General features: G+C 43.1%; 1 protein-coding gene and 1 long non-coding RNA gene across 11 annotated transcripts in view; both read left to right on the top strand.

Moving 5' to 3' along the window:
• The window catches only part of LOC148396396 (uncharacterized), a 97,537-nt gene extending 90,964 nt beyond the window's left edge, over positions 1-6,573 (top strand). For 4 of the 10 annotated variants that reach the window (XR_015859266.1, XR_015859268.1, XR_015859269.1 and 1 more), the window contains 2 exons: positions 1,096-6,164; positions 6,340-6,573. This is a non-coding gene — a long non-coding RNA (uncharacterized LOC148396396). The remainder of the gene's footprint in view (positions 1-1,095; positions 6,165-6,339) is intronic. The other 6 variants (XR_015859270.1, XR_015859275.1, XR_015859267.1 and 3 more) reach the window with 2 other exon arrangements.
• A 409-nt stretch (positions 6,574-6,982) lies between these two features.
• On the top strand, positions 6,983-26,745 carry ccnd2a (cyclin D2, a). Its single transcript, XM_088379934.1, has 5 exons — positions 6,983-7,488; positions 8,793-9,008; positions 11,396-11,555; positions 18,451-18,599; positions 23,057-26,745. Exons 1-5 carry the CDS (start codon positions 7,294-7,296, stop codon positions 23,228-23,230), a joined length of 894 nt encoding a protein of 297 aa, XP_088236060.1. The 5' UTR covers positions 6,983-7,293; the 3' UTR covers positions 23,231-26,745.
• Positions 26,746-27,208: the final 463 nt, after the last annotated feature.

The following is a 27,208-nucleotide window of genomic DNA, read 5'->3' as shown; positions in this document are numbered from 1 at the left end:
AGTGTCATATTCACATGTTAGAGCTGTTGCACTCTCAGGTGTTGACTTGGTTTTGCTTAGGGCGGGGGTCTTCTGAGCACATTGGTTATTTTGGTAACTCTTGCCTCTTAATTGAAAACTTGTTGTGATGGTGACTCCAGCAAAGCAAACCATATAGAACATGTGTGCGTTAGGGTGTGCCTTTATGTTTTTCATATCGTCCCCCCTGAAAAAAATCCACATATAGAGACAACATGTTATAAAAATATATCTCAGAATGAATCATTGCACATTCAAACTGTGACTTTATGATTTTGTCTAACAAACATCCTCAGTCTTAATGCTAACATACCTTATGATTACCGGTTATGAGTAGATTATGAGAAGAATGCAGCTCAGTCAGCTTGATGGCAGTCAGGCAATTCAACCTCAATTCAACTCAGCCGCCACGATTGCTTTTGACGGCCAAATTTAAAATAAAAGCTTAGCAAGGCATTGCTACCCACATTCCGTCCTATGTGTGTGTTTTATTGCAAAGTTGCGTTCTAATAAAATGACGTATCAACACATTAACGTCTTTAAGTTCATCCATGAGGTTGGTTGGGGATAAAAATGAGCACCAAACGACAACCTATGATGCTCATTTTAGGACCACGGCAAACAATTTTATGTGCACCACTGATGTTAATTAGCATAGAAGGGCTAACAAAAATTAGCCTTTATGTTACTCCTACTTTAACGCACACAGTGCACTCGCACATACAGAGAGCATACAACAATGCTCACTCACTATAGTGTATTCTCTCTTCTCTTTACATTTAAAATTAATTTTAAATGACAAAACACTGAAGGGCATCCTCCTCTTTATATATTTGTGTAAAATCCTAATTTAGAAATGACCGAAAATCACAATACAGCAGGCAGCATCAACAAAGCACCGACAAATATGACCGCTGTCACAACTATTTAGAATGGTTGATTTATTTCTATTTTTTTTTAATGGTTGCTTAATTGTGTGATTGGTTCCATTAATCAGTTGCCAGGCAGAGTTATTGATTGATTATTGAGTTAGTGAAGCCCAGCGACAAGCTCACCATAACTATGTTTTACTCTAAGGTTGTTCTCGTCGGGGGTGGAAGTCCTCAGGATGTGTTGATCCTTCCGAACTACCAACAGACACAATTTTCCAACATTCTTGGGAGTTTTTTTGCACAAAAATGCAGTTAGTGCTCCAAGGACTCAGCGGGATTAACAATGCCTTTGTTCTGTGTGTGCACAGTGAAAGAAGGGCTCGCAATAGGCTGGAACTTTGCTGTGGTATCAGCAAGCAGCTGTTGCATGAGTGACAAAGTCAAGGGCTGGTGATAGGAACATGGGAAAATCCTGGAAGAGCTGGAGGCGAAGAGACAGCGGCGGCGGCAGCTGAGCTGAGCCGCGCTGCAGCCTTCACTCGGGTGCAGGACAGAACGTGGCAAAGACAAAAGGACAGCACTTTGCCTTTCAAGACACTACGAACAATATTAAGCCTCTCAGCTCATTGGTTGGATTGTTCAATGGCAGCATTAGAGACTGTTAGTGGGGTCCAAAAGACCTGGAGAGGAATGTGAGGGGAGGAAGGGTGTAGGAATAAAATGGGGGACTAAGAGGAAAGGTAAATGAATACCAGACGGGTTGTTTCTTGAGTAAAGTAAAGCCACATCTGCCAGGCGTTATTGTCCCAGCGACTATGCGGGGCAACTTGTGCAGCCGCCGTTAATTGAGGATGATTATCGTCACCGTTGTGATGATACTCTGCACAATGCAAAGCTTCATATTTGGTTTGGAACCTGTGATGCCAGAGTGAATGTTAAAATCCATTACTGAGAATGACAATAAATCAGTCGGTATAGGTAGGATGTTTTCAATACCCCGTCTATTGACAAAGAATTCATTCTTAGATTTCCCATGAACAACTATCTCCAAACATCGCCAAGTTTTTTGTGCTTTATTTTCATAGTATATATGTGATCTAATTCAGACATGCTGGATGGTTTTCATAAAAATATTTATGTGACTATACAGTGAGCCCTCGTTTTTCGCGGGAGATGCGTTCCAGAACCACCCACAAAAATGGAATATCCATCACAGCACATTGCTCATGGCGTGCCCCGCACCATCAGGGCACATTGCAGCAATCCCGAATTCTGGACGGCAGTGCTTTTTTCCATCGTGTGCGGCAGCCAGCCACGCACCCCACGATTTTCCGCAATGACCCGCATTGCTCAGAGGCACTATCAGCGTGTATTTAAACGCCGTTCTCCCATCACCTATAAACTCGCTAAGTAACGCATTCGCGAAAGATGAAGCGCGAAGTGGCGAGGGATCACTGTATTGTCTTACCATTGGCTGACCTCTTATGAATTTGCATTTATTTTGACATTTTTTTCATTTCTGTTGTACAAAATTTTATTAGTCGTGATGCATCAGGCCTTGTACTTTATTATGGTGCAAAGAAATGGGATCCAGGTGATTTCTTTGTTTTTAAATATTTTTGGAAAACTATGATGAATGGAGAAGTCCAAATCAGCCACATTTTTTTGCATTTCCAATGTAAAGGACTCCGAAACATTCAACTGGAACAGTCTTCCTTTTCACCCTTTAGTGGGTGGGGGGGCAATAGTCACTGTTGTTCATATTCACATTGGTACTGAACTGTAGATAAGGTCAAGCAAGAAATGTTGCTGTTATCTGTCAAAATAGACTTGTCTGCATTCTTCCTTGTCTGTATTGTGTGAACACATTAATATGTATGTTTTCCTTCATCTGGTTGTAAATCCTTCAGTATGCTAGTGAAGAGTGTTGATTGGTAAACAAAAAATGATCCTCCCCATTGTGTGTTTCAATCAATGAATTAAAATAGAATGAAAAAGCCGCCACAGCTGACATTCCAGCTAAAGGAATTGAGGACTCAACAATGTAAATAAAAGGTGTTAAACTGGCCAGCAGGTTTCTTGCATTTCAGACTGTTGCATGGTGTTCCCCTTGCCTAAAACGTGCTTGATTTCACATGTAAAATCCCCACTAAGCATCACACAGTCAACACAATCAACATCTTTCCTTTTGCTCCGTCTCGTTTTATTTTTGCGTTCAGCTGTTGAGATATGGGATGTCTCAAAGAATTTGGGAGGATGTGTTTTCGTGAAGAATTTCTGAGGGAGTCTGAGGGAAGTCTGCAAGCAGGGCGCTCAATGCCAAATCTGAACAGCAGCCCCGTGCAGGGGAAAAGCACCAGAAGAACAGGTGATTTAAGGGAAGATGCCAAATTTCAACACATCACAGGGAAACACTGTTGAAGATGAAAGGGAACAAATCATAGTATCAAGCCCAAGTATTTAGGGGAAGATAGGCTCCCTGTTCAGTGTCAGAATGATGTGTCAGTGCCTTGATATGCAAGTTATTTGGCAGTACTTCAGTGTACAACTCCACACAATTGTGTAGCGTGATTTCTACGTCTTTCTCTGGTATTGTCAGATTATAGTCATATTCTAATTGATACCTTTAGGTCAGAGGACTATAATTCCCCCACTCACTTGGAAATATTGACTCACTGTGTTTCAACTCTAGCTGGAGAATTGTGTTTTCCCTATTATGCTTTCATTTAAGACTGGCCTTGTTTTTATTCTCATGTTTTTATTGGTATAACGAACTTTTTTTTTGTTATTGTTTGGCATGCACATCTGCACTTGGTGAACCATAAAGCCGTACAGCAAGAATGGGGAAATGTGAATGTGACAAACAAATGATAGTAATGGTGTCAACTAATAAGTAAGACAAATGTGTGAGTAGGTGATCTCTCATCAATGGGTTCTGTTTGTGTGTTACTGGATTGTTTTTCTGGTGATAAACTAAGGAGTGAAGTTTTTTGCAGCTGCTTAATTAAAGAGAAAATCTTTACAAATAAAGAATGTGGACTGAAATATTCCTCTTATTGAAACATGGGGAATATTTTTCACATTTCTAACATTACTTTAATACTGCTACATTGTGATACATATTCCTGGTGAAAGATTTGCTGTTGATTTTTATTATTGCTGCTGATTTATTGTATTATTGTTGTCATTATTATTATTATTATTACTTAGTACTATTATTATTATCATTATTATTATTATTAATTTGCTTGTGTTCTAATCTCTCAGAGTATTTCTACATTTATTTTGATTTGATTGCGAATACATATTTCATGCTTGTAGAATCTGCACCAAATTGATATCAAACAATTTAATCAACTATAAATTTAAGAAATGAACATGTGTGAATTTAAAGACGTAAAATATTCATATTATTGCTCCAATTTGGTCACTATCAAATTGTGATTAATTTGAGACCAAGAGGATTCAACAATCATTCACTAATTATAACTAAAGAAGATATGTCTTGTTAGAAAAAATATATATAAATTACAAATTCAGAGAATAAAGAATCATTAAAAGGAACATAATATTTGAAAACATCCAAGAGTTAAATTATTTGATAAAAGACATCATTGAGATCCAGGTGGGGCTTGAAATGGATCATTTTTATTATGTCAAATGGATAAATATTTATATTTTCTTTGCAAGCTCCATGCATTATAATTACCCCAGAAATTTGTTTTTTGTTTCCTATAATTCTTAATGGAATTTGCAGGGTTTAAAATGAAATAAAAATGTGAATGGGGAGCCCCTGCATGTCAGGTATGCTGCCTCCATGCAGACTTATCTGTGGGTATTTTCTTTTCACATACCTCAGCTGATCTTATCTATGCAAACGAGTGTGGCTACAGTTTGGCAAACACCTCAGAACAAAACGGACAAAGATAAGAAAAGAAAATGGAAATAATTTGCACACATTGTTTATTTTTGCTTTTCAGGCTACAGTGGCCACCAAGACCTTCTTAACTGCAATATTTTCCCATGGTTACATAATTATTATTTTTTTTAACATTTATGTGACTTTGGAAACGCTAAATATAATCTAAGAGATTTTCTTATCACCTAATATGTTTTAAAACACCGTCAGTGTGGCACGTACTCAAGTGAGCTGCTGTCATCTTTCTAGCTCTCTCGGTAGAGCTCTGATGAATTCCCCACCCGATTTTCCTCATCATTTCTTCTGTTCCCGAATCCGATTGTCATGGTGATCAAAAAAAGAACAATCATCCATGACAGGGACCCGCGGGGAATTTAACTGTAAAAGTATGGTGATGATGACTCACTCCAATTGAAAACCCCGAATATTTTTATCTCGTCTTTCTATACATTGTTTACTTTTTTATCACAATACTTGTTCGGGTTTTAGGATTTTTTTTGATTCACTTAAAAAAAAAAACTATACAGAAAACATACCTCTTATTGTTCGAATGTGCTCTTGCGGCGTGCTGCGCACTTAAACTTTAGATTAATTTTTGTACTGACTGTTAGGTTCTTAGTAAAACGTCTGACCGCAAATGCCAGAAAGCTTTGACGTGTCCTAGCAAAGATGTGTTACAGCTTTATTCTGATATGCTGAGTGAACGCTTCCGCCTGTGATGTGCCTTACGGTGTTCCTTCATGGAACTGCACAATGGGGCGTGGGCGCCCTGGCACATGTGTAATTCAACCACGTGGTGCTTACATACATTTAGGAACTCACACACACTAAAATATAAACACCAAAAACTTCAATGTATTATTTTGTTTAGTCAATTCGCTCCTGGTTGCAGTTTTCCAGCAGACAAGCTCTGACATGTCAAGTTATGCAAATGAGCAAATAGGGGGTCGCATATCCTCTAATTTGCATGCGGAGAGATGACTATCGGTGTGCAAACAGCCGCAGGTGTGATCCATGCAGGTGAAGGAAGCGTCTGTGGCAGCATGGGACGCTCGGACAGTTTGGAGCACCTGCTTCCAACAGCGCACTTTTTTGTCGCTCTTTTCGTTTACATTCGTCAGAGTTGAAATATATTTCAGGAGCATCGCTTAACAGTTCATGTCTGCTCTGTTATTGGTATCAGATGTTTTTAGAAGTACTTTTGAGCATAAAAATCTATCATTCGTCATGTGAGCACTGATTGCGCCTCGATTAGTTGAAATTAATTGAATCCCTTTCCATGCAATTACATATTTAGCTGCGCCACTCATTGATGAGTCTTTTGCATCCCAGCGGAGACAGCAAGGGGGAGGAAGGTAAGAGGAAGTCTGCCCAGTAACAATCGCCCAGCCTGGTCAAACTCTGAGGAACTATTGGCTATGCAAATAGATACACGCAGGGGGAGGAGGAAACTACTTTACACTGACGAGAGGAGGGGAGAGTGAGGAAAAAAAAACTTTAAAGAGACATTTCCTTTGCTTTTTCTCCCAGGAAGCGCTATGCAGCCTATAGGAGCTTAATGGAAAAGACCAGCTTCCAAAGCATGGGAGGACTTTACAGTCTTCCCCTGATGCACTGCGGCCTTCATTCACAGCTCACAGCTTTGAAGTCGCCCAAGAAGAATAGGGGATACGGGGGAGGATTAACATATTTACCCATGCAGATTCTCAACTCTTTAGGCAGTATTTTTTTTCTATCTTCTTAATAAACGCAATCTACCACTTGCTTGTCTATGCCATATTTCCAAAGGGGGGGGGGGGGGTTTATTGTGCTGTTTTAATGGTGCCCTGCTCTGGAAAAGCACATGGTGGCCCCTCTTTGTTCAATGGAATCCCCGTCAGAAACACAGAGGTCTTTTAAGAAAAAAATGCTATGAGTAAACATAACTTGACGTTGTGAAGTACCTTTCATGAAAATGTCAACTTAAAATGAAATTACATCCCTCCCTGTAGTATTTAAACAATTATATGCTAGTCAACGCTCCCAAAGATAATCAAGACGCTTTAATGCGTTATTCGACATTTGAGGGAAAAATGGTGCATAAGTTAAATTGAAGGTTGTTGAAGCGGTGTGTGCATGCGCACATGGTAAAGAAGAAAGAAAGCAAAGAGAGCCATGCGTGTGCTGCTCGGAGCTAATGAAGTGAATTGCGTCAGTTGCGCACGCCTGCAGCGCAGCCTTGAAATGCGCCTGATGCAAGTAGAGGCGCACTGAGGGGACACACAGGAAAAGTTCTCGACAACGAGAGGCAGGACGACGCGGACGGAGCCCCTGCAGTCTCGCCTCTTTTTTAATGCCTCCTTTACACTTTCCCTTCCACCACGGTGTGTTTTTGCTCTCCGACACACTTCCTATACAGTGATCCTGCTTCTTTTTGTGTTTTTTTTTTTTTTTTTTTTTTTTTTTTAGTTTTTGTTTCTGTTGTTGTGACTTAAGCCAAACGCCATGGAGCTGCTCTGCCTCGAAATGGACACCAATATCAGGGCTCGTCCAGATCCGAACCTCCTTTGTGATGACCGGGTCCTCCAGAGCTTGTTGACCATAGAGGAGAGGTTTCTACCTCAATATTCGTATTTTAAAGGGGTGCAGAGAGACATTCAGCCCTTTATGAGGAGGATGGTCGCCACTTGGATGTTGGAGGTATGAACGCCACACAAAGCTTGTGTCCTTTTAAAATGTTCCCAGTGCGTGGCTACATTTGTTCATCTTTCGTAAAATATTGTCTTTTTGCGTGCTTTTCGGCGTTTTAAAGTCCGCTCGTGTCGCTCGTCTTTGCGCTGCTTTCACCTTCCATACATAACGATTGTAAATATTTGCCACCCGTGTCCCTTGAGCTGTGCACTGCGGCTGTTTTGGCCATTTTTACTGATTTTATTAAAGATAGACCGAATATTTCCATGCACACGTATGCACTCGCCGAGCACCGCGCTGGTCGATTCGCCATGTTGTTTTTTTTACGGGAGCGTTTGCGCTTTTTAAGAGGACTTTACAATGTCATAAACGCAATAACAGCACCTAAAATGCTTCGGCTATGGCACAGGGCGAACCTATTTGCCCCACAATTGGACAAATTATGTGTTTTAACGTTGCAAACGTTGTGGGTATCTGTTTGAAATGGAGGAAGGGCGAGGGCCTATTTGCGCCAGGCTATTCCCCCCTCGCCATGCCTCATACAGGAATTATGTTCAAAAGTCGACCGTAATTCTTTTATTTCTCACTAACATCGAACTCCAAACATTGCCGAGGCTCTCCGCTTTATTTTCATGTGAATATTGTCCAGTTCCGACCTACTGGATATTTTTAATTAATTTTTAAAGTGAATATATCGGATCGCTGGTGACGCACGCCACCCCAACCTTCTGCGACTTGTTTTTTATTTTGACATATTATTCACATTAATCCTCGGAGAATTTGGAGAGGAATAGTCGGGTATGATGTGTAAGGCGTTATAGTGTATTATGGTGCAAAAGAAATGCATCTGGACAATTTATTTCTATTTTTAAATATTTTTTGAAAAACATGACGAATGAAGAAAAAGTTGTTTCCGCGTGCTGCGCTACAAGCGGGGTGTTTTCTGGCTGGGCTCGATTGTGACTAGAATTCATATCTTAGTGAATGAACTGCAGGAATGTGACGCTATTGACGCGTTTCACACTTAATTCGCGCTTTGTGTAATCATCACTTCGTTTAAATGTGATGTCGCAACCGATCAGGACCGAGCGCAAATTCTTGGCCGGTCCCCAACTTTTGAGTGTCATCCCATTTGTATGTGCTTTTCTATGTCATTTAAAGCTTATTTATGTTTTCAAGTGTTGGGGAATAAAAGTAGACGTCATTGAAAGCTGCTCTATTGTATGTTGTATTTATTATAGCGCTCTCTGTCTCTCTCGCTCCCCCTCTGTCTCTCTCGCTCGCTCTCTCCCCCTCGTCCTCTCTCTGTTTAGGTTTGTGAGGAGCAGAAGTGCGAAGAAGAAGTTTTTCCCCTGGCCATGAACTACTTAGACAGATTTCTAGCAGTCGTCCCCACCAAAAAGTGTAACCTGCAACTGCTGGGAGCGGTTTGCATGTTTCTTGCATCCAAATTGAAAGAGACTCGTCCATTAACTGCAGAGAAACTTTGCATCTACACAGATAACTCCATCAGACCACAGGAACTGCTGGTAAGTGACATTCAAACGTCATCAGTTGCTCATCACCAACTTTTTAATCTTCCATTTTTTTCCCCCTTTGTTTCATGGCATTTTGAGTTACCCGCTTCCCAAAAAGTCCAGGGCGCTCTTGAGTCTATGTTTTAATATAACGCAAAAAGCCACACACAGGTGAATTGTTCCACAGGGGCTCCTTACTGTAAAGACCCCCTTTGGATGGGCTTTAAAGTCTGTCTAATGGTCTCCATCGCCATCTAGCGGCAAATATTTGCACACGCAGAGCAACGAGGTCATCTTGAAAAGCAGCCAAACTTCTGACTCTGTTCCTGTCAGAGTGGGAGAGAGACTCAGAGAAATCCGTTTGCCTTTTACAGTTCAGCCTCCATCCAAAAATACCCAACGACGCACACTCATGATGCCATGTTATCTCACGCTCGTTCTGTTTTGTATGTTTGCCATACTCGTCGGGGCGATAGAACAATTGTTTATTTGCGGAGGCCTCCGATAGTTGCCTTCACCTGCGCAAAGCAATTACTTAGGCTCAGTCTCACATTAGATAACGAAGCCCTGCAGTGTTACATAAACATTCCTCGGTAAACAACAGTCGATCCCAGCCGTGTTGTGAAAGAGGCCTGATTTTCTAATGGTGGTCTCGAAGCGACCGGCAGTTCCGTTCTCGTACCTATATGGTCAGCAAAAGAAAGCTGTGCTCTCCTTCAAACAGCATGTCTAACTTTTAACTTTTGAAGCCCTCTGCTGTTTGTTTGCTGATGCTTAGTCTCTGTGTTTCTGTATAAGGCAGTATTTTGGCTGTCATGCAGATACAGGAAACAGAGATCAGCTGCTCAGTGCATGTGATCGCTTGCTTCTCTCTTTTTTTTTTTTTTTTGTGGTCCTCATCTTTGGTAAGAATTTCTTGCAAATGGAACCGCAATGTTAGAAAGAAGGTGTGACCAGAGGAAGGCAGTAGCAGAAGGAAGTGGGGCCCGACCTGCCACTCAGCATTCAGCTCTGCTATGTTGCAAGTTTTTTTTTTTTTTTTGGTCACAGATTAGTGCAGCTGCATCTTAAATGCATAAAATAATTTTGTTGCTCACATGACGGTAATAATTTTACTTCATTTAAAAAAAGTAATCATTTGCGACAATGGCACAGCTCCTATGGATTGCATGTCATAAGTAGAACATCGCACATCTGAAAAGGTTAGCGGAAAAAAACATGCAGGTTCAGCAGTCGCCATATTGGATTATCTCATGACTGAGACCATGCTGTCTCTCCCAGGGAGAAAATGAGCAGCATCCGTGGTTGCAGTCACAAGGCAGTAGTCCGGAACCAAACCACTAAATGTTTTCCTAAATTAGTCACCAACTCTTCAGTTAATCACCTCCTCCTCTAGGAAGTGAAAGTAACAATACACCCAAAGACAGGAGAACACCACACCTAGTGTCATGTCCCATCACATGGGACAGCAGCACATGTCTCCTCTGCTCAATGTACTGCTACAAGGCATTTATACATTTGAATTGTAGGCCTGTTTGGCGCTTGACAATGGTGAATTTACTGAGATTTTCCAAATGACATTTAATGGTATTATATGTGGGAGGAAATCTGTTTAAGAGTGTTTTTTACATTTCTTTCAACGTTTGAATACAGATTAAATCCTGATTCTTCCCAATACGCAGCCTTCCTCCCCCCTTCCGCTCACACTCAGCGGAACCTCTGCTGGGCCTCTTTAGGAAAGTCCCAGATGCCAGACAGACAAGTGGAGAGGGAGCACACACTTGTGAGGTCACCTGAGCTGGCGACATTACTTGTGTTTCGCTGTCAGGCTGAAAAAAAAAACATGCAAATGATTGTCATTTGCACCAGATGACTGTTTGATGAAAATAATTGGTGGGTTTAGGTAAACTAAGTACCGTGAAAACTACAGCTATTCCTTTCACTGTTTGTTTCCTTTGATGGCAATGTTGTCATAAATTGTAGTGGCAACACAAACAATTACTAATTTATTATTTAAAAAAAAAAATTATAATAATTTTGACTGTCTGGCAAACACATCAAAGTAGAGCTATAGAATTGCTGTTAGGTCATGAACACGTCACATGTTTGCATGACGACTTGTTGCTAGGCAGAATTCATACGGCATGCTCACAAGGCTGAATGGTAACTGAGGGTTAATTCAACGGAAAAAGGAAGTCATATGAGGCCACATTAAGTCAATAAAATGACTACAAAATATTGTCGCAATTGAATGGAGACTTTGTATGAAAGTGACAACAAAATGAAAAACGCAATCGGATCTGCAAAAACTATAAAACATTTAAACGTCTCCTCGGCCTTTTGTGTTTTTATTTTTGCATCATCGTTACCACAATCCGCTGGTGTTGCCTTTACTTTAGGAATGGGAACTGGTGGTGTTGGGGAAGTTGAAGTGGAACCTGGCAGCCGTGACGCCCAACGACTTTATCGAGCACATAGTGAGGAGGCTGCCGCTGCCTGAGGATAAACTGACTCTTATACGCAAACATGTCCAGACGTTCATCGCCCTTTGTGCCACAGGTAGGTCACGATCAACCACAGATGCTTGCTCATTGAGATATTGCATACTTTGGAAAAACCGATGCAAACTACATAGTAGTGTATACTCTTTCTTTGCTTGCGATATTTAAAGTACATTTGTGGATGCACTTCTCAGCCATCTATTGAACGCCAGGAGAAGAAAATTACAAATACAATGAGTGCACTCACGCAAAGCTGCTCTCAGCCACAGCTCACGTCCGGACGCTCACACTGACTCGAAATAATTTCACTCCATCAGGTCCTGCCTCTTAAATGCACATATGCACGACACTATTTTTTTTTTTACATTTTAAGCTTGCGTTTTTCTTGTCTTCAAATACTTTTACAATTGATATAAAAAAGTGTGTTTTCATAATTTCTATGTGTTTTAAGAAGTTTCAGTGTGTTAAATGAGTCTGGGAGTGGTTAAACTATATATTAAAAAAAAAAGTTTATCTGTATTGCAGATTTTAGCCTGTCGCAGGTGGGTGTGGGACATTATTTCCCGCAATAGACAGGTTCACTGTATATCCAACGATGGGGTCTTTTCCAGTGCCCAGCTAACCACAACTCTACTCACTATTGATGCGTTTCCATTGGCTACTATTTCTAGCACAGATTCACGATGGTCCAGACATATGAAATTGGAATGGTGCAAACAGTGCACAATTAGCTAGTAATACAGCAGTACGCCATCACGCAGCAAAAAAGGCACGCTGCTTCACTCAGTGCTTTACTTTAGATTGCTTTTTTCTTTCTAGCCGATTTTCATGAAAATATTTATTGATGACTTGACTACTCTGTTTTGTAGGCTAGTTGCGACTTAAATACATACTCGTGCTGCTGTAGGCGCGGGGTGGTTGAAAAATGAGGCCCCCTAGCATACTGAAGTTTTAAGTGTGCCAAGTTGATGATGGCTTTAGGAGTGACGTAAGCTACTTTCAAGCACATTTCAAACAGTGAAATGCAAAAAGCTACAATGTGAAAAATAAACCAAATGAAGCTTAGATCATCTGTCATGTCACAGTGTGGTATGTGTCGGCGTTTTGGAGACTCGTCAGTAGCATCCAGTGACACATCAAACCAAGCTTCGGGAATGCTCGGTTGAGGAGCATTCCCATGGGGCACGGGGTTGTGAAGTGATGGACGTGGGTGTAGGCTTGGCGGGCTATTGTGAGCTGGATTGTACCCACAAGATCATACATCAAGTGAGTCCTAGAAGGGACACGCATCCTTCAACCCGATCTGTAGCTAGCGTTGAAGGAGGTGCATGAGGTTTGACGTTACCTCAGACAGGAATGCACCTTGCATCCCCCTTGGAAAATAGTTCCATTTACTGACATAGTTCAGAGCAAGGTATAGTTTCATCAATTTAAAATGAAAAATACAGTCATTGTTTTTATGTAAAATACCTAACGAAGAAAGGCGAGGGTTAATCTGAATAATGGGGTGGGGGGGGGGCAAAAACAAGGACCAAGTGACTCCCACTGTTATGTAGATTCTTGTGTCATGACAGCATGTCAGTAATAGTATCTATTGTCAAAGCAACATTGTGAAAGACTCAGCGTGCACTTTGTCCGTAATGGCTTCATTGAGGGAGTGGAAGTGAATTTACGAGCCGAGTCCTCCTGACATCGCGTCTTCGGAGAGAGCCTGTCGACGGATAGTGCTGGATTAGCAACAGACCATTTATTTATGTATGCACTCGGCAAACACAGAGTATTGAGGGCAAGACGCAGAAAGGGAAGAGTGCAAGTGAGTCAACAATTTGATGCACTGAAGCTTTCCTGGGAATTCGAAACCCTTTTTGCTCAGTGTTCCCAGACGTAAATCTTGCGTTATCTGGTGAGAATCTTCCCGGCGGCATCTTCCAAGCCGCGCTGAGGAGCTGAAGACGCAGCTCGAGGAGGGGAGCTCTCAAGAAAATTTGCATTTGCAAGACAGTCTGCAGCAGGTCACCTGTGGCCTTGCCGTTTCATTCAAGCCAGCAGCCGCTGCAAATCCCACCGCCGCTGCCCGTCTAGTGAAAGAGCATAAAATCGCAAGAGAGCGAGGAGAAAGGACAAGTGGAGAAGAAGGCCTCGCTCTCCTTCCTAGTAGCTCCTCGCTTTTGATGAAACGGTTCCGTTCAGGCCACTCGGTGGGTTTTTGTCAGGTGGCGTAGGCTGCCTCTGTATTAATTAATAACACTGGCTGGTCCATTCAGGACTATGCAAATGGTTTGGGGGGCTCAGCTCAAGACTGCGAGAAGGGAGACAAAAGACCCAGCCCTTACATTTCATATGCAGAGCCATGTGAAGGTCAGCGCCGCGGGGCCCTTGATAGGAAACACCGGCCTTTCCCTCAGGCAGCCCGCCGGATAACAGCCCAGAAACAAGCTCATTAAGAGAGATTATAAGGCTCCATTCCTCCACACGCACACCAAGCACTCCCAGTTTCCTCCTCTATTCTTATTCAATCAGGCCAAAGTGGGAGAATAGACGGGGTGCATGGGGCGGACAGATGCACCCCAAACTGTCTGCTGTGCTTAATGAGCTTTGTCTTTTAGCCATATTGGCAGGGATTATGCTCTCTTTTTGTTTAATGTCCACTCCAATAGCCTTTACTGTAATGGTACGTATGCTTTAGATCATTGCCATCAAACTCACGGCCCGGGGGCCAGATACGGCCCGCCACATCATTTTATGCGGCCCGCGAAGATAAATTGTGCATCGACATCATGTGTCAATACTAAAATTACAAATTGTCTTCACTTAAAAAAAAAGAGAGATATTGCTAGCAATTTTTATTACCATTTATCTTTTTAAAATATTTGAACAGTTTTTACTAGTCTCTGATTTCAAAACCAGTTATTGTGTATATAATATAAGGCGATGACAGTCATAATGGCCCTCCGAAGGGAACTGACGACGATGCGGCCCGTGACAAAACTAAGTTTGATACCCATGCTTTAGATGGTCTTAGATGTTGATCAAACGGAACACATATCTGCCATTACAAACAGTACTTTGTACTGCATGATGGGATGTACCTGTGGTTCAAGTAGCAGAGGACAAGCTCTTCAAGTTTTGAATGGGACAAGTAACTTGATCATTAACTTGTTAGTTCTACAGCGGAAAACTAATGATTCACTAGATGGAAGACACCCTTTTCCTTTTCCCCTCTTGTTTAAAGTCCACTGAACCCGCAGGACATACGAATTCGGCATTGGATCTTCTCTCTTTGAGAGCAAAAGAGCAATAATTATGAACATTATAATGAAATAGTAGACAGTGCATAATTGCACTGCAGCGGAGCTAATCGAATTCAAGTGGTGTCTGTATCAAATCGTAACCAGGTAAAATCAAGTTGAGTGTTTCGCTTTCATTTTAAGTCCAAAGGTTCTTCCATTGATGACTTTTAGCTCCACAAGATGGTGAAACTATGGGCAAATATGCCCATGCAATTTCTATGCAACCGTGCAAATATTTTTGAGTGATTCATGTCCCTTTTCATGCCAATCTCACTGAACCAGAATGGCGTCGGCATGGAGACGCTCATCACATTGGTCAAATGAATGATTCATCTCAGATGTGCTCAATGAAACAATCTTTACTGCTATTTGTTATCGTGAAAAAAAAAAAAACCTTGGCACTGGATGCGTCAGTCTGAACAAATTAGCCACCACCTCGCACAAATTATCCTCACATCCCTGAAATGTGGGATCATGTCCGGTGCTGCCACATTGGCAACAGATGAAGCAGGAAGTAGCCTGCACCCAAAAGTGTGACACACTACGTGAATCACACAGCGGCATGTCCTGAGCAACCCACTCAAAAGCCTGTGGCCATCTGACTCACGCCAAAAACGCAAAGGGAATTTATCTCTGGATGCTGCTACATTCATTGCCATGTTTGAAAAGTCAACATCCTCATTTGAAGTCTGCATGTTTAACCTTGGTGGTAGTGATGGTGAATTGATTATTCTGTCATATATATACTTTAACGGTGTGCTGAAGTTAGTTAATTGTACAAACAGTAGATGGACATGAGCTTGCCACGTTGCGTAGTGTCTATCGAGTCCTCCCATGTTGAGTATCCTTGTCGCTCCTGATGCTGCCATCAGTGTTTGACCGAACCATTTCTTTCTTTTTTTTTTTTTTTAAATAATAGTGTCTTGCGATAGTCATAAAAAGACGTTCATGATGTTCAACATGCATATGTAACAAGTTTGCTGGTGTGCATGTGTGTGTTGTTTATTATAGGAACGTGTATTTATTTATAGGAAAGACGAGTGTTTTGAATGACGGTGCATTAGTGTTAATAGTGACTTAACCACTCCTAAAATAATGTTTAATTTTCACCTTTACTAAACACTCTTCACGATACACACTATACGATACAGGACCTTGATTTATTGCCTTGGAAAAACAAAAACATGGAGTTGGAGAGGAGACGTTGTGATTTTCTGCCAGTTTTTATGGCTCCTGTTCAACTCTCCAGTGTAGATTAATTTACAAGTTGAACGTGCATACATTGCAGCCACCCGCGAGGAGTGTGCCATGTAGGGCAGCAGACTCAATGTGACCAGAGGCCAGAGAGGATGAAGTTGCAGACAGAGAGAGAAAGGGCCATTGAAGGCACTGAGCGAGCGGCGCGCTGGCCAGACCAGGCAGCCGCCGCTTACACAGAGCTTTCCATCGGAGGCGTGCGTCCCCACTCGGCTCCATACACTGTTTATCCTCAACAAGAATATTAATGAGCGGCTCCTGAAATACGAGCATTCTTCGCCCCGCGTGCTGCCGCCACCAGGCCGCATTGGTTGTACACGCGCACAGCCTTGTTTGTTGTTGTCTTGTGTTGAGTGCGAGAAATCAACTCGCAGTGGCCTGCTCATCCACAAAACTACATCTGCGCCACCTGTCCGTGTACTGTATGTGCACGTATACCATTCCTTCGCTGTGAGCCCCCCCTCCTTTGCCTGTCAGTCTGCACTCACATAGTGTAAATCCATGTATGTCTTTCTCCTTTTACCCCCCTGGTGAAAGTTGTACTATTACAGCAGTGATGTAATGCCGAGGGGTCTTTGTGTGCTCTTTCCTCTTGGCTCGAGGTAGCCTTTAATAAATCGGCCGCTTGGCAGAGGCCCAGCCACGAACACAGGGGTGTATAATAAGTTCATTTATTTGTCAACACTGAGCCCACACGATGAGAAAGCGCCTGGCTGCGCATGTTAAAAAGGCAGTGAGGGGCTGCCTTTACAGCTATCAAAGGGCCCACCTCTTTGATTCCAGCTGGAGGAAGAAAAATCTCCTTCAGAGCCATCGCATGCTGTTGGCTTTGCTATTGAATATGGCAATATGGTAATGTGCAGGCTGCCTCTGCCCCCTCCCTGCTGCCCACTGCCCCAGCCCATAGGTGGCCCAGGAACAGAGGCATGCTTGTGGGGGAAGGAGGGGAGGTGAGGGTCACTGGAGGGCAACTCTTTTCTTCCTGCAAAACCTCACAAGGATTTGGCCACAGACTTGAGAGTGATGCGCAGCAGAGACGTCAATCCCCTCGACGCTCTCCCACCACGCCTACCACCTTCCCGTCTTTTCTCCTCGTGGCCTTGTCGCCACGCTGTCCATCCCTCCTTCTTCATCTTCCTCATGCTGTTGACCCCCCGCGCCCTGCTGCCCCGCAGCCCCGCTGCCCGGCCACACTCTTTGTCCGGCCCGTCTCGCTGAATTGCTACTGGCACACAGGGGATGACTGCTGTGTCTCTCAATTGGGTGAAATGAGGTGATGACTCCGGACAATGGAGTCACACTCTTCTGCCTTCCCTCTGGCTGGCCCGCCACTCTATTAATATGCTAAAAGATAGGAGGGCCGCCAACGTAAACCACCGCCTGTTGCCGCGACAAAGCCTGGGGCATGTGTGTCATTCAGTGGCCCCCGAGCGGACCGTGTGCTTTCCAAAAAGAAAGGCAGGAGTTGAGCAAGACGTACAGAGAGAATAGGGGAGTGAGAGATTGTGATTCTCGCTCTCTATTTCGATCTCTCTCTCTCTCGTGCCCCCCTCCCTCGCGCCTGTATGCCAGTTGCCTTGCCTTTTCGGGCTTCTGGCCCGTTCACAAGCTGTCTCATTTGCATTATGAATGACAGTGAGGGGAGCTAACAAGGTTATTGGTCTTTGAGACGCACGCCTGTGACCACACGTGGAAAAAGGACCTACAGCAGTGAGCATTGGCACAGGCACTGAGCCTCTTTATTCCTCCCTTTCCAAGCGCTATGGGGCTTTTTCAGCGAGCACACGATTTACTCAGGAGATGGAAGAAAAGGGGCCGGCCTGGGGTAAAGGGAGGCGGGGGACGGAGGGAAGGGGGGAGGGCGGGCGGCTGCTTTTCAGCTCCTTTACAAGCCAAGTGAACCCTCATTATCCAGACTGCTGGTCATTAGCGAGTGCTACGTTCAGGCTGTGCGTAGTGGAAGGATTATTTATCAACTGACTGCTAAATTACCAAATCATACAGCAATGTCTCACGTCTGTATTTTTTTTGTGGAGTTATTAATCAAAACCAGGAATTATGAAACGGTTATTTAAATCTTAGTGCACGCTTCTTTTTCTGCAACTTACTCAAAACTCTTGGCTCCAGAAAAGCTACCCACCAGGAAGCCTAATATTTTTCAAGATATCATTCTATGTGCCCTAAAAAAACACCAGTCTGTTTTCAATAATGTCAGGTTGAAGTTCAACCTTTAAATACTTAAACGCTTGATTTGGGGCGTTAGGGTCCAAGATCTCAAATAAGTTATGAAATAGATTTTTTTTATAAATTTGTCTCGGGTGCACACACACACACACACACACACACACACTCAAATAGCAGCATCACTCCCACGTTTACTGAATTAGCTTTTGTCCTCTCCAACAGATTTCAGATTCGCCATGTACCCTCCATCCATGATTGCCACAGGTAGCGTGGGGGCCGCAATCTGCGGCTTACAGCTGGACTCAGTGAACCCGTCCCAATGGGGGGACAGTCTGACAGACCTGCTGGCCAAAATCACAAACACAGAAGTGGTGAGTTTATGTTTAAAAAACTTGTTTTAGTCCCATTTTCTCTTTGCCCCCATGTATACCTGTGTTTGGGAAAATTGCATAAACAGACATCTGACCAGCTAATGCAATTAGACCGCATTCACACTGTGATGTAAATACGACATAATGCATTGTGTGTGTAATTCAACAAAGCAGCATCATAGCTGGAGTTCCTATTATTTTGGATTGGATATAGTTTCTTAGCCCTGGCAATTGACTACGTAGAGATTTTGTGATTCATCTAATCAAATTAAGAGAACATTTGTTTCTTGTATGTTTGTCAGAAACCTGACTAGTTAGCAAGTGGCAGGTTTTTGTTCGAGTAGGGCCTCCTCATATAAACAATCTTGGGAATGTTGCTGTGGCGGGTAAGACAAGTCCAAACAGCAGCAGGACCTTTTGCGATACCTGGCATTCATCATACAGCTGGAAGTCTCAGTCTCACCGTGTTTTATCGCATTTGTACTTAACAAAATGCAGCATTGGAAGTCCAAATTAATTTAATTGGGTGTTCTGAAATTGACCCATCCAATTTGCTGAGACCAAAGTTGCAGAGAAGCATCTCGAGCCCGAATCAAGTGCTTCAAGAATGGTGGTGTTTGGTTTGCACTAGTTGACTTAGTTGGAACAAGAATTTCTGTGTGCTCACTACACAGGGGGCCGATAGCTGTCGCCCCCGACGGCACTTTGTTAAATCCCGTCCCAAAAGACATCGGGGGGGAACCATTCGGCTTGCATGGTGACAATCAAGCCTCTCCCGCCTCCTCCTTTTGCTCCATCTTGGCTGGAAAAGCATGGCTCCCTCTGGCGTGTGCTGTGTGAAGTCCCGCTCACCAGCTAAGGAAAAACAAATAGCCCGAGCAGCACAGGACCTCAGTGTGTTTAAACTGCACGGTTCAGGACTTGAGGGAATTAAGTCGCTCCATGGCTCTATGATCAACTCCCCTACATTCCTGGATCCAGACAAGCCGTGCTTTGCAGCGCAGGCTGGAGGCGAAGCAGAGGGCACCTTTCCTAACTCAACATATATGAGGGACTTAAGTATAAACTGCTTAGAAGCCAGCCAAAAAGTAAACATATTGGGTATGTTTTGGTTTGTAAAATTACTGGTGAACTTGTATCAGACCACCGCTAGTGAGACACAGCTCCAAGAAATGTGAATGTACGCAAATGTGTTGCGTATTTGTTTTGGAAGCACTCCCATGAAGTCGTTGACACGGTCACAGAGATTGTTCTCAAAAGTTGCTCTGTGTCATCGTCCGATGCCACAGCGAAGGATGACAATTTGGACTGCAGTCACCAGGATGCTGGTTTGAACCACACTCCAAACCTACACATAACTTTCTGTATTTGTATTCGCAAGAAGGTATCGCTAAAGTTAGTTCAACAGCCAGGCCAAATGTGAGGGGAAAGTTCTGCCAACGTTGCCGCTCTTGCCAATGGCATCTTGGACGAGGCCGCCCTCTCCTGGCACCCTGCTGGCATCTGCGCTATCCACGAGCTGCGGTTTTCCAATAGAAATGTGACAAGGCCCAGTCATCACCTTGGGCTGCTGGGAAAATGTGTGTCATGACACACACACACACACACACACACCGGTATTCCTAAACTGTGCTTCCGATAGTATAAAGAAAGCGATACAATATAAGCTATGATCAAACAAATAATCTGTTGTGTTATTAAAATATGAGAGGGCAGGGCCTATGAGCATCTTGAGGGGCATCCACGCCCCCCCCCCCTTCAACGATGTGCAAGAGCACTGCCAATTGTGGCTGAATGTGCTTGTAAAAGTGGAATTCATTTGTGATCTAAGGGTCATCAACTTTCCTCTGCAACTAACTCCCCCAACTCAATAACTTTGCAGTTTGTGAACTTTTAGAGACATATGCACATGATCGTAAATAGCTTCATCCCACAATCACTCATTTAAATATGACTATTTCTCTTTTTCCTCCTGTTTTAAAGCTATAGTTTAAAATCCTCTTATATGAGTTGCAGAATGGCTGACTCCACAGCGAGTGAAATGTTTTTATTTTGGAAGATCAGTGCTTGACAAAATGAGCTGTTTTGGGCCACAGAAAAAATAACGATGGCATTTTCTATACTTGGGATTTACACCGTCAGCCTCTTTCTGGAAGATTCTTGAGATAAGTGCGTCGTCTGTTGTGTGTGCTCGCTCCAGCTCTGACCATCCAGCTAACTTTGTGCGGTACAATCGGCACTTGAAACACATTCCATGGGTTCACACATTTCTTCCTTTTGGTTTTGTCTGTCTGCACGACTTCCCCCTGCGACTCATGCCACAGAGGCCGCCCAAGAATAATGTGCTTGCCTTGTCACACAGACAGATTGTTGCAATATGATGAATGCTTGAGGTGGGAGGACCGTCGTAACAACATGGCGGGACTACGACACCATCATGTGCTGTCCAGGTTGAGGCAGCGCCACAAAGATGCTTCGCTAAAGCGCTCTGTCTGCAATAGTCTTGCTCGCTCTTGGTCTTCCCTGAAAGCTACTAATGTTTCCAGTAGTCACACGCTGAAGTCATTAAACTTTCTCAAATGAAACCTTTAAGGCTTGGCAAGTCGTCGGAGTTGCCGCTCTCAAGCGCTGCAGAGACTGTGAGAGTGTCTTATTAGAAGTGAAGGCATGCATTCTTGCGGTAGAACACAGGCAGTCGCTTTACATGTTTAGAGCTTTGCTTAATGTTCTCACAGGAATTGAGATTTTTATGACCAAGTGGGGGTTCATATTGGTGGGTGCACACGCCCACGTTAGGGTCTGGCCACCCTAGAGGATGCTCGCTAGTTGAGTTACCTTCATGTCTGAGGAAAATCAAATCCACATTTTCGGATTCTAAGCAGCGCTGTTGAAGAGATAAGATTTTGTAGCGGCAATTGCTTCAAGATGACCCTAAATTTGCAACAAGAAAAAAAAAATCAATAGGCAGGACTACAATTTGGAAACATGTCTCATGCATGTTTAGCCTGTGATCTCTTGTGCTGTTTGACCTTTGACATCATGACCTTTTGTCAGTGAGCCTTGCAGCTCCTGAAGAGCAACTCTGGTCTGAATTATGTCTTGTTCCTTCTTTGCCTGACGGCATCCAAAACTATAACACTGGCTTTTCAGGTTTAAATTAGGTGCAGCTTTGTGTTGCCCTTTGAGCCATCACTCCATTAGGTACAATGAACACATGGAACTTTTTTTGTTACAGTATCAGAAGGTTCTCCATTAGCGCACTCAATTGTGAGCAAATGTTCCTGCCGCACCGTCAGTTCAACATCTGTGGGATTCTTCTGCTAACAATCTTTTCAACAGTACCAGCCCCTCTCTCTCCCCCATCCATCCCCACTGTGGACCAGCCATCACAGAAGCATATGAGGGCTCAGTGCTGTTGAGAGGCCCCTCTCCCAGGTGGATTCTCACATTGCCCGAGCGCCTTTGATGCTGAAAGGCGAGCCGCTCGGGTCTCCCATGGATCCCCGGCAGGCAGGCAGGCACAAGGACTGGCTCTCGTTAAAAAGGCACCCTCTTTGTGCTCCCACAGGAGGTGGATGTAATTAACATAACTTTGGTCCTACCTGTGTTTTCAGACATCGTCGTCAAGGCTACCTTTGTTTTCTCTGCGCTTGGGAATGACTGAGGAACTGGCGAATAGTTGGGTATACGGCCGGGCCAGTAGGGTCAGCCGGCGTTCGGGTGTGGGCTGACGCAATGCTCGGGTCTGCCCCTCAGCCTCACTGCTAGTGGGAGTTGCCAGGAAGTTTGTGGCCATTTAAAATGTCTGGCATACAGGCCCCCCCCAAATTCTTGTCATTCACAAAGATAGTTGTGGGGGCCCATTTTCTCCCTGAGCAACACTGGCACAATAGCTGCTTTGCACTGAACAGTTTGGAATGCTACATCTTTGGTTTGCAGTCCACCTGTTTCTGCTGTCTTAAGTTGAAATCTTTCAGGCCCGATAGCATCACTATATAAACTAGGCCGTTACGCTTGTGTATATAATCTGCTTCCTGATTACCTGGAAGACATCCGAATTTTGCCCTGGCTTTTGGGCCAGGACCTGCTCGCTCTTCTTTTTTGGTGAAGAAGTACAGTTTTGGGGTTGGAGGTGCTCTTGAGCAAAGTCTTCCATCTAGTGGTGAACACTGCCATTACAACATAAAACGGATCAACTGCAGTTATACGAATAATCATCATCATCTTGAGCAACTATACTTAAAACTCATGTTCGACAACTTGAAAATAAGATGAGTTCAAGTCAAATGGTTTCTGCCAGCCATATTGATCTGGATCTGATTGATTGGAAGACAAATGAGTCTGCCATATTTTAAACTGAATTATGTGGTTCCTGCTTCTAGAATTTGGGTAACCTGTCATAGACATGGTCAGTCAACAGCATCTTAAAGTTGTGTGTCTCTCTTGTGACATTGCAGGATGTTCTCAAAGAGTGCCAGGAGCAGATTGAGCGTGTGTTAGAGAGCAGTCTGCGCGAAGGCCGGAAGCAGCAGCAACAGCAGCAGCAGAGCCAGAGAGGCCCAAGCAGTAAAGGCCTGGATGAGCTGGATCAGTCCTCCACCCCGACAGACGTCCGTGACATCAACTTGTGAACCACAAGAGGGCCCCATTGCGCAGGATTTACAATGACAAAAAATATGAATCATGAAAAAAACTTTCTTAAAAGCAGAAAAAAAGAACAAAAAAACAAAATGCTAAAAACACAAGCCCTTTAAAAGAAAAAGAACAATGTTTGCTAGTTTTTTGTAGATTTTTCTGTTCTTCAAGACAAAAAAAAAAAACGCCTGCCCACAAAATCTAGATTTTTTTTCGTCTAAAAGCAACAGATTCGGGGCACGATGATGCTCCGTTGTGCCTTGGATACACAGAAGAGAAAGCAATCATATTTGCATTCTGCCTTTGATTGTATAGAATGATCATTAAGTTATATTGTAACCATAGCTGGTTGGCAGAAAGTTGCATACGTGGGATCAAAGTATGTGCTTAGTTTTTGCTTTTCTTTTTTTTCTTCCTCACTCTCTATTGATATATATTCATGTTATCATCTGATCTGACCATCAGTGAGATGTGGCGAGAAAGCCTTGAGAAAAGTATGCGTAACGTTGGTGGGTCCCAAATCCAGGGGTGAGACAGGATCATTTGAATCATCATTATTAGCCGTAGTAATTATTATTAGTCGTAATAATATTATTTGACATATTTTGAGTAGTCAAGATCAATAAGCTCCTTTGTCAGGCTGCTTGTATGTGTGCGCATGTGTGTGTGCAGTCTAAATGGGATCCTGTATCTAAATTAGCAGTAAACATTCTAAGGCGCGAGGCACTTACAATGTTCGAAGACTATGGAGCAGGCCGAGGTTACATACATACTTTGTCTATCAGTATAACGGGGCATCTATGCTATGTCACTGCCTTCATTCATTGGCAGTGTATCTAGGTCTCTTGTTGGCCAGCAATAAACTGCTGCATGGACGATGAATGAGACGGAGTGTGTGCGAGCGAGCGAGCGAGCGAGTGAGCGAAGGAACCTTCACTTCACTCAGAGCACATGTCTAAAGTCTTGGAGAACCTCAGCCTCACAGGTCATGCGAGGCGGTTGTTTTATTACTGCCATTCTGTTAATGATTATATGACCACATATTGTGTTACAATGTTGCGCGTGCTTAGTCAAAGAAGGGGTTTGGAGTGCCCAACTCTCCAACACGAGCACAGTTAAGAGCACAGTTGAGCGGCGGAGAGGACAATGCCTCAAAGACAGGAGGACGGGAGACTCCTGTGAGAAGGGAGGCGACAGGGTGCGGGAAGAATGGTAAAAGACAGTTGGGCTGGATGAATCGAAGGAGTGTGGGAAGGCGGGAGGAAGCGTATTGCTGACGTACAGCCAATGGCTGAATGATGAGTACAACACCCAATAGAGGTTGGAGAACAGAGTGACTGGGTCGACTTAAAATTCTCTCTACGGAGATTTACTATACATAGATAATTGAGTTGGAATGAAAAATGCACCAGGTTCAATTTAGATGGATGCTAAATGAGGAACTAAAACTGCCAGATCATATGAGGATGAGTTTCCCTTTTTGTTGCTTGGAGGAGTACAAACTATTGTCAATGCATCTGGAGTCCCTTGTATGGTTGTGTTCGGCTCCCTATATGATTTCAATGGCAAAGCACTTTGAGAACATACTCCCCAGGAGAAACATCAAAATGAATTGGTGGTGATTTGGAGGTGGGTGGGTGTTTGTTTTTAATTTTACTTTTTATTTTTAGCCTTTGGTTTACTTTGTAGGGCTGGTTTCCCAATCACCCCCCCCATGTCAAGCAAGAGTCACATAAAACTGGACATTCCAATCAAAGCGAACATTCCTATTCAAGCAAAGACCAACTTGATCCAAGGAGCCTGTCCATTTCCAAGGATTGGAACAAAAAACAAAAGGCCAAGACACACAGTTCCCTCATCTGTGGCTTTCCTTTACACTGTCAAGATTTTTTTTTTTTTTTTTTTGTACTTGAATATTTCTTTCTATTTATCTGCATCACAGCCACAGTCATGTCTCACAGGGCGGCGCTCGGGTGATCGTAACATCCAATATTTGCACATGTTCTTCGGAGGCCAATGACTTTTGTTTTGTTTTAGTTTCCAAACCACCACAATGATGTGTGTTTTAATGGCTGTTCACTTTTTATGGTGCTGGCTTGAAATTGCAGAAATGTTCGACAACAATGTGTCAGGCTGTGCTGCGTGTCATTCAGTCCTCTTTGAGCTTTGCTGCTTCGAATAATCGACGAGGGGGTTCATCGGGCAGAGAGACACAACCGTGTTCTTCTTTTTGGACTTTCACGTGTGCTTGAGTTTAGTTTTTTTTTTTCATGAACGACATTGTTGGTTGTCAGACTGAAGATAATGCGGGGATTTTTTGTTTGTTTGTTTTGTTTTAATTTTGGCTACTTGATTTGCCAAAACATTGAGTTTTCGATAATTGCCCTCCTTCATTTTGCCTCTGCCGGATGTAAGCTCTCACCCAAACTTAATGTCTTTCCTGCAATGTCTTGTTGCGTGTGTTATATATTGAGACCACACTTTCAATTTGTGTTTGATATATTTTATGGGGTGACCAGACTCACAAAAGGGTTTTTTCTAAGATTTAGAGATACTGTATTCCAAAGTGAAGAGAGGACAGAGGAGGTGTGAAGACATCAAGAAAAAAAGTCAATATTTTTATTGAGTTATTGTTGTCTTTTTGCGCTGCTAAAAGCTATGAATTTGTTTCATTTATACAAAATAACATTACAGAGTTGTGATGTGTCACTTGAGTGTGCTGCTATTTTATAAACATTTGTATTATAATATAATTATTTTACTGCTTAAGAGATAAATTCAGAAAAACGAAGTAGAAGGTGATAGAAGAACATGAAATGAGTATTCGACTGGAAATGTTCTTTGTACAGTTTGACATTTTGCTTAGATAGCATGTCTCCTTTACCCCCTTTTTAAATCTATTTTGCTTCTTTTCTTCAGTCACATTCTGCATCGGTTGGTATATATCCTATACCTCAGGATTACCGGCTACATTCAAAAGGAAAAAAAAGCATACAAATAAACCAATCCATCATCAGTACCTCTGCACTTAGGGAACCTGGAATAGAATAGTAAGCAACTAATTAGCATTTTGTGGATGCACCGCTGTTTGGCATTCACATGGACATACTGGAGAGGGGGGGGGCGGAACATTTCTGGGGGTGTTCTAGCATATTTTGCTCATGTTGGTGCTACATCTGACATGTTGTGGGTGACAGAGGCTACAACAGCATTCCTATGATGGCCAAAGTACACTTGTTGCTTTATTCAGTCATAATTGCCCTGAATGTCCGATTCCCAATGTGGGAATGACGTATTTTGGTCTGAGATCATGTGCGTGTGTATGTGTGAGTGAGTGAGGGATTTACACCTGTCATTTTGACCCATAAATATTGTGATATCTGGAAGTTTGAATGGAGCACATTTCCCTTTGACTCGCCTCCCCTCCCCACTAGAACCCATATCATGTACCTCAAATGTCTGTTGCACAACTTCTGTTCAATAAACTTCTGCTTTAAAGGGTGTGACACCACATCAGCTCACTGTTCTTTTTCTTGCCTTGTTTCCTTTTGACAAACGTTTGTTAGAGCAGTCTGCAATGGGGAGCATCATACAGCACTGCAAAATTCAGGGGCAGGGTTCGATTACGGCTCCGGCCTTCCTGTGCGGAGTTTGCATGTTGTCCCCGTGCCTGCGTGGGTTTCCTCCGAGTACTCCAGTTTTCTCCCACATCCCAAAAACATGCATGGTAGACCGATTGACCACTTAAATTTGCTCGTGGCTGTTATTGTGTCGATGGTTGTCAATGGTCTGGCAATCAATGCAGGCATCCCCACTTACTGTCCAAAGCCAGCTGGGATAGGTTCCAGCGCAACCACGACTCTCGTGAGGATAAGCGATTCAGATAATGGATGGATGATTACTTTTGGCCACCATGGATGATGATGTTGATTATCAATCCATTCATTCTCTCTCCATCCATTTATGACTACGAT

This window comes from Syngnathus floridae, chromosome 6 (genome assembly GCF_059516105.1).
Source record: "Syngnathus floridae isolate MCC-2025c chromosome 6, RoL_Sflo_1.0, whole genome shotgun sequence".
NCBI lineage: Eukaryota > Metazoa > Chordata > Actinopteri > Syngnathiformes > Syngnathidae > Syngnathus > Syngnathus floridae.
Note: the sequence above shows the minus strand (reverse complement) of the source record. Positions and strands in the feature narration are given on the sequence as shown.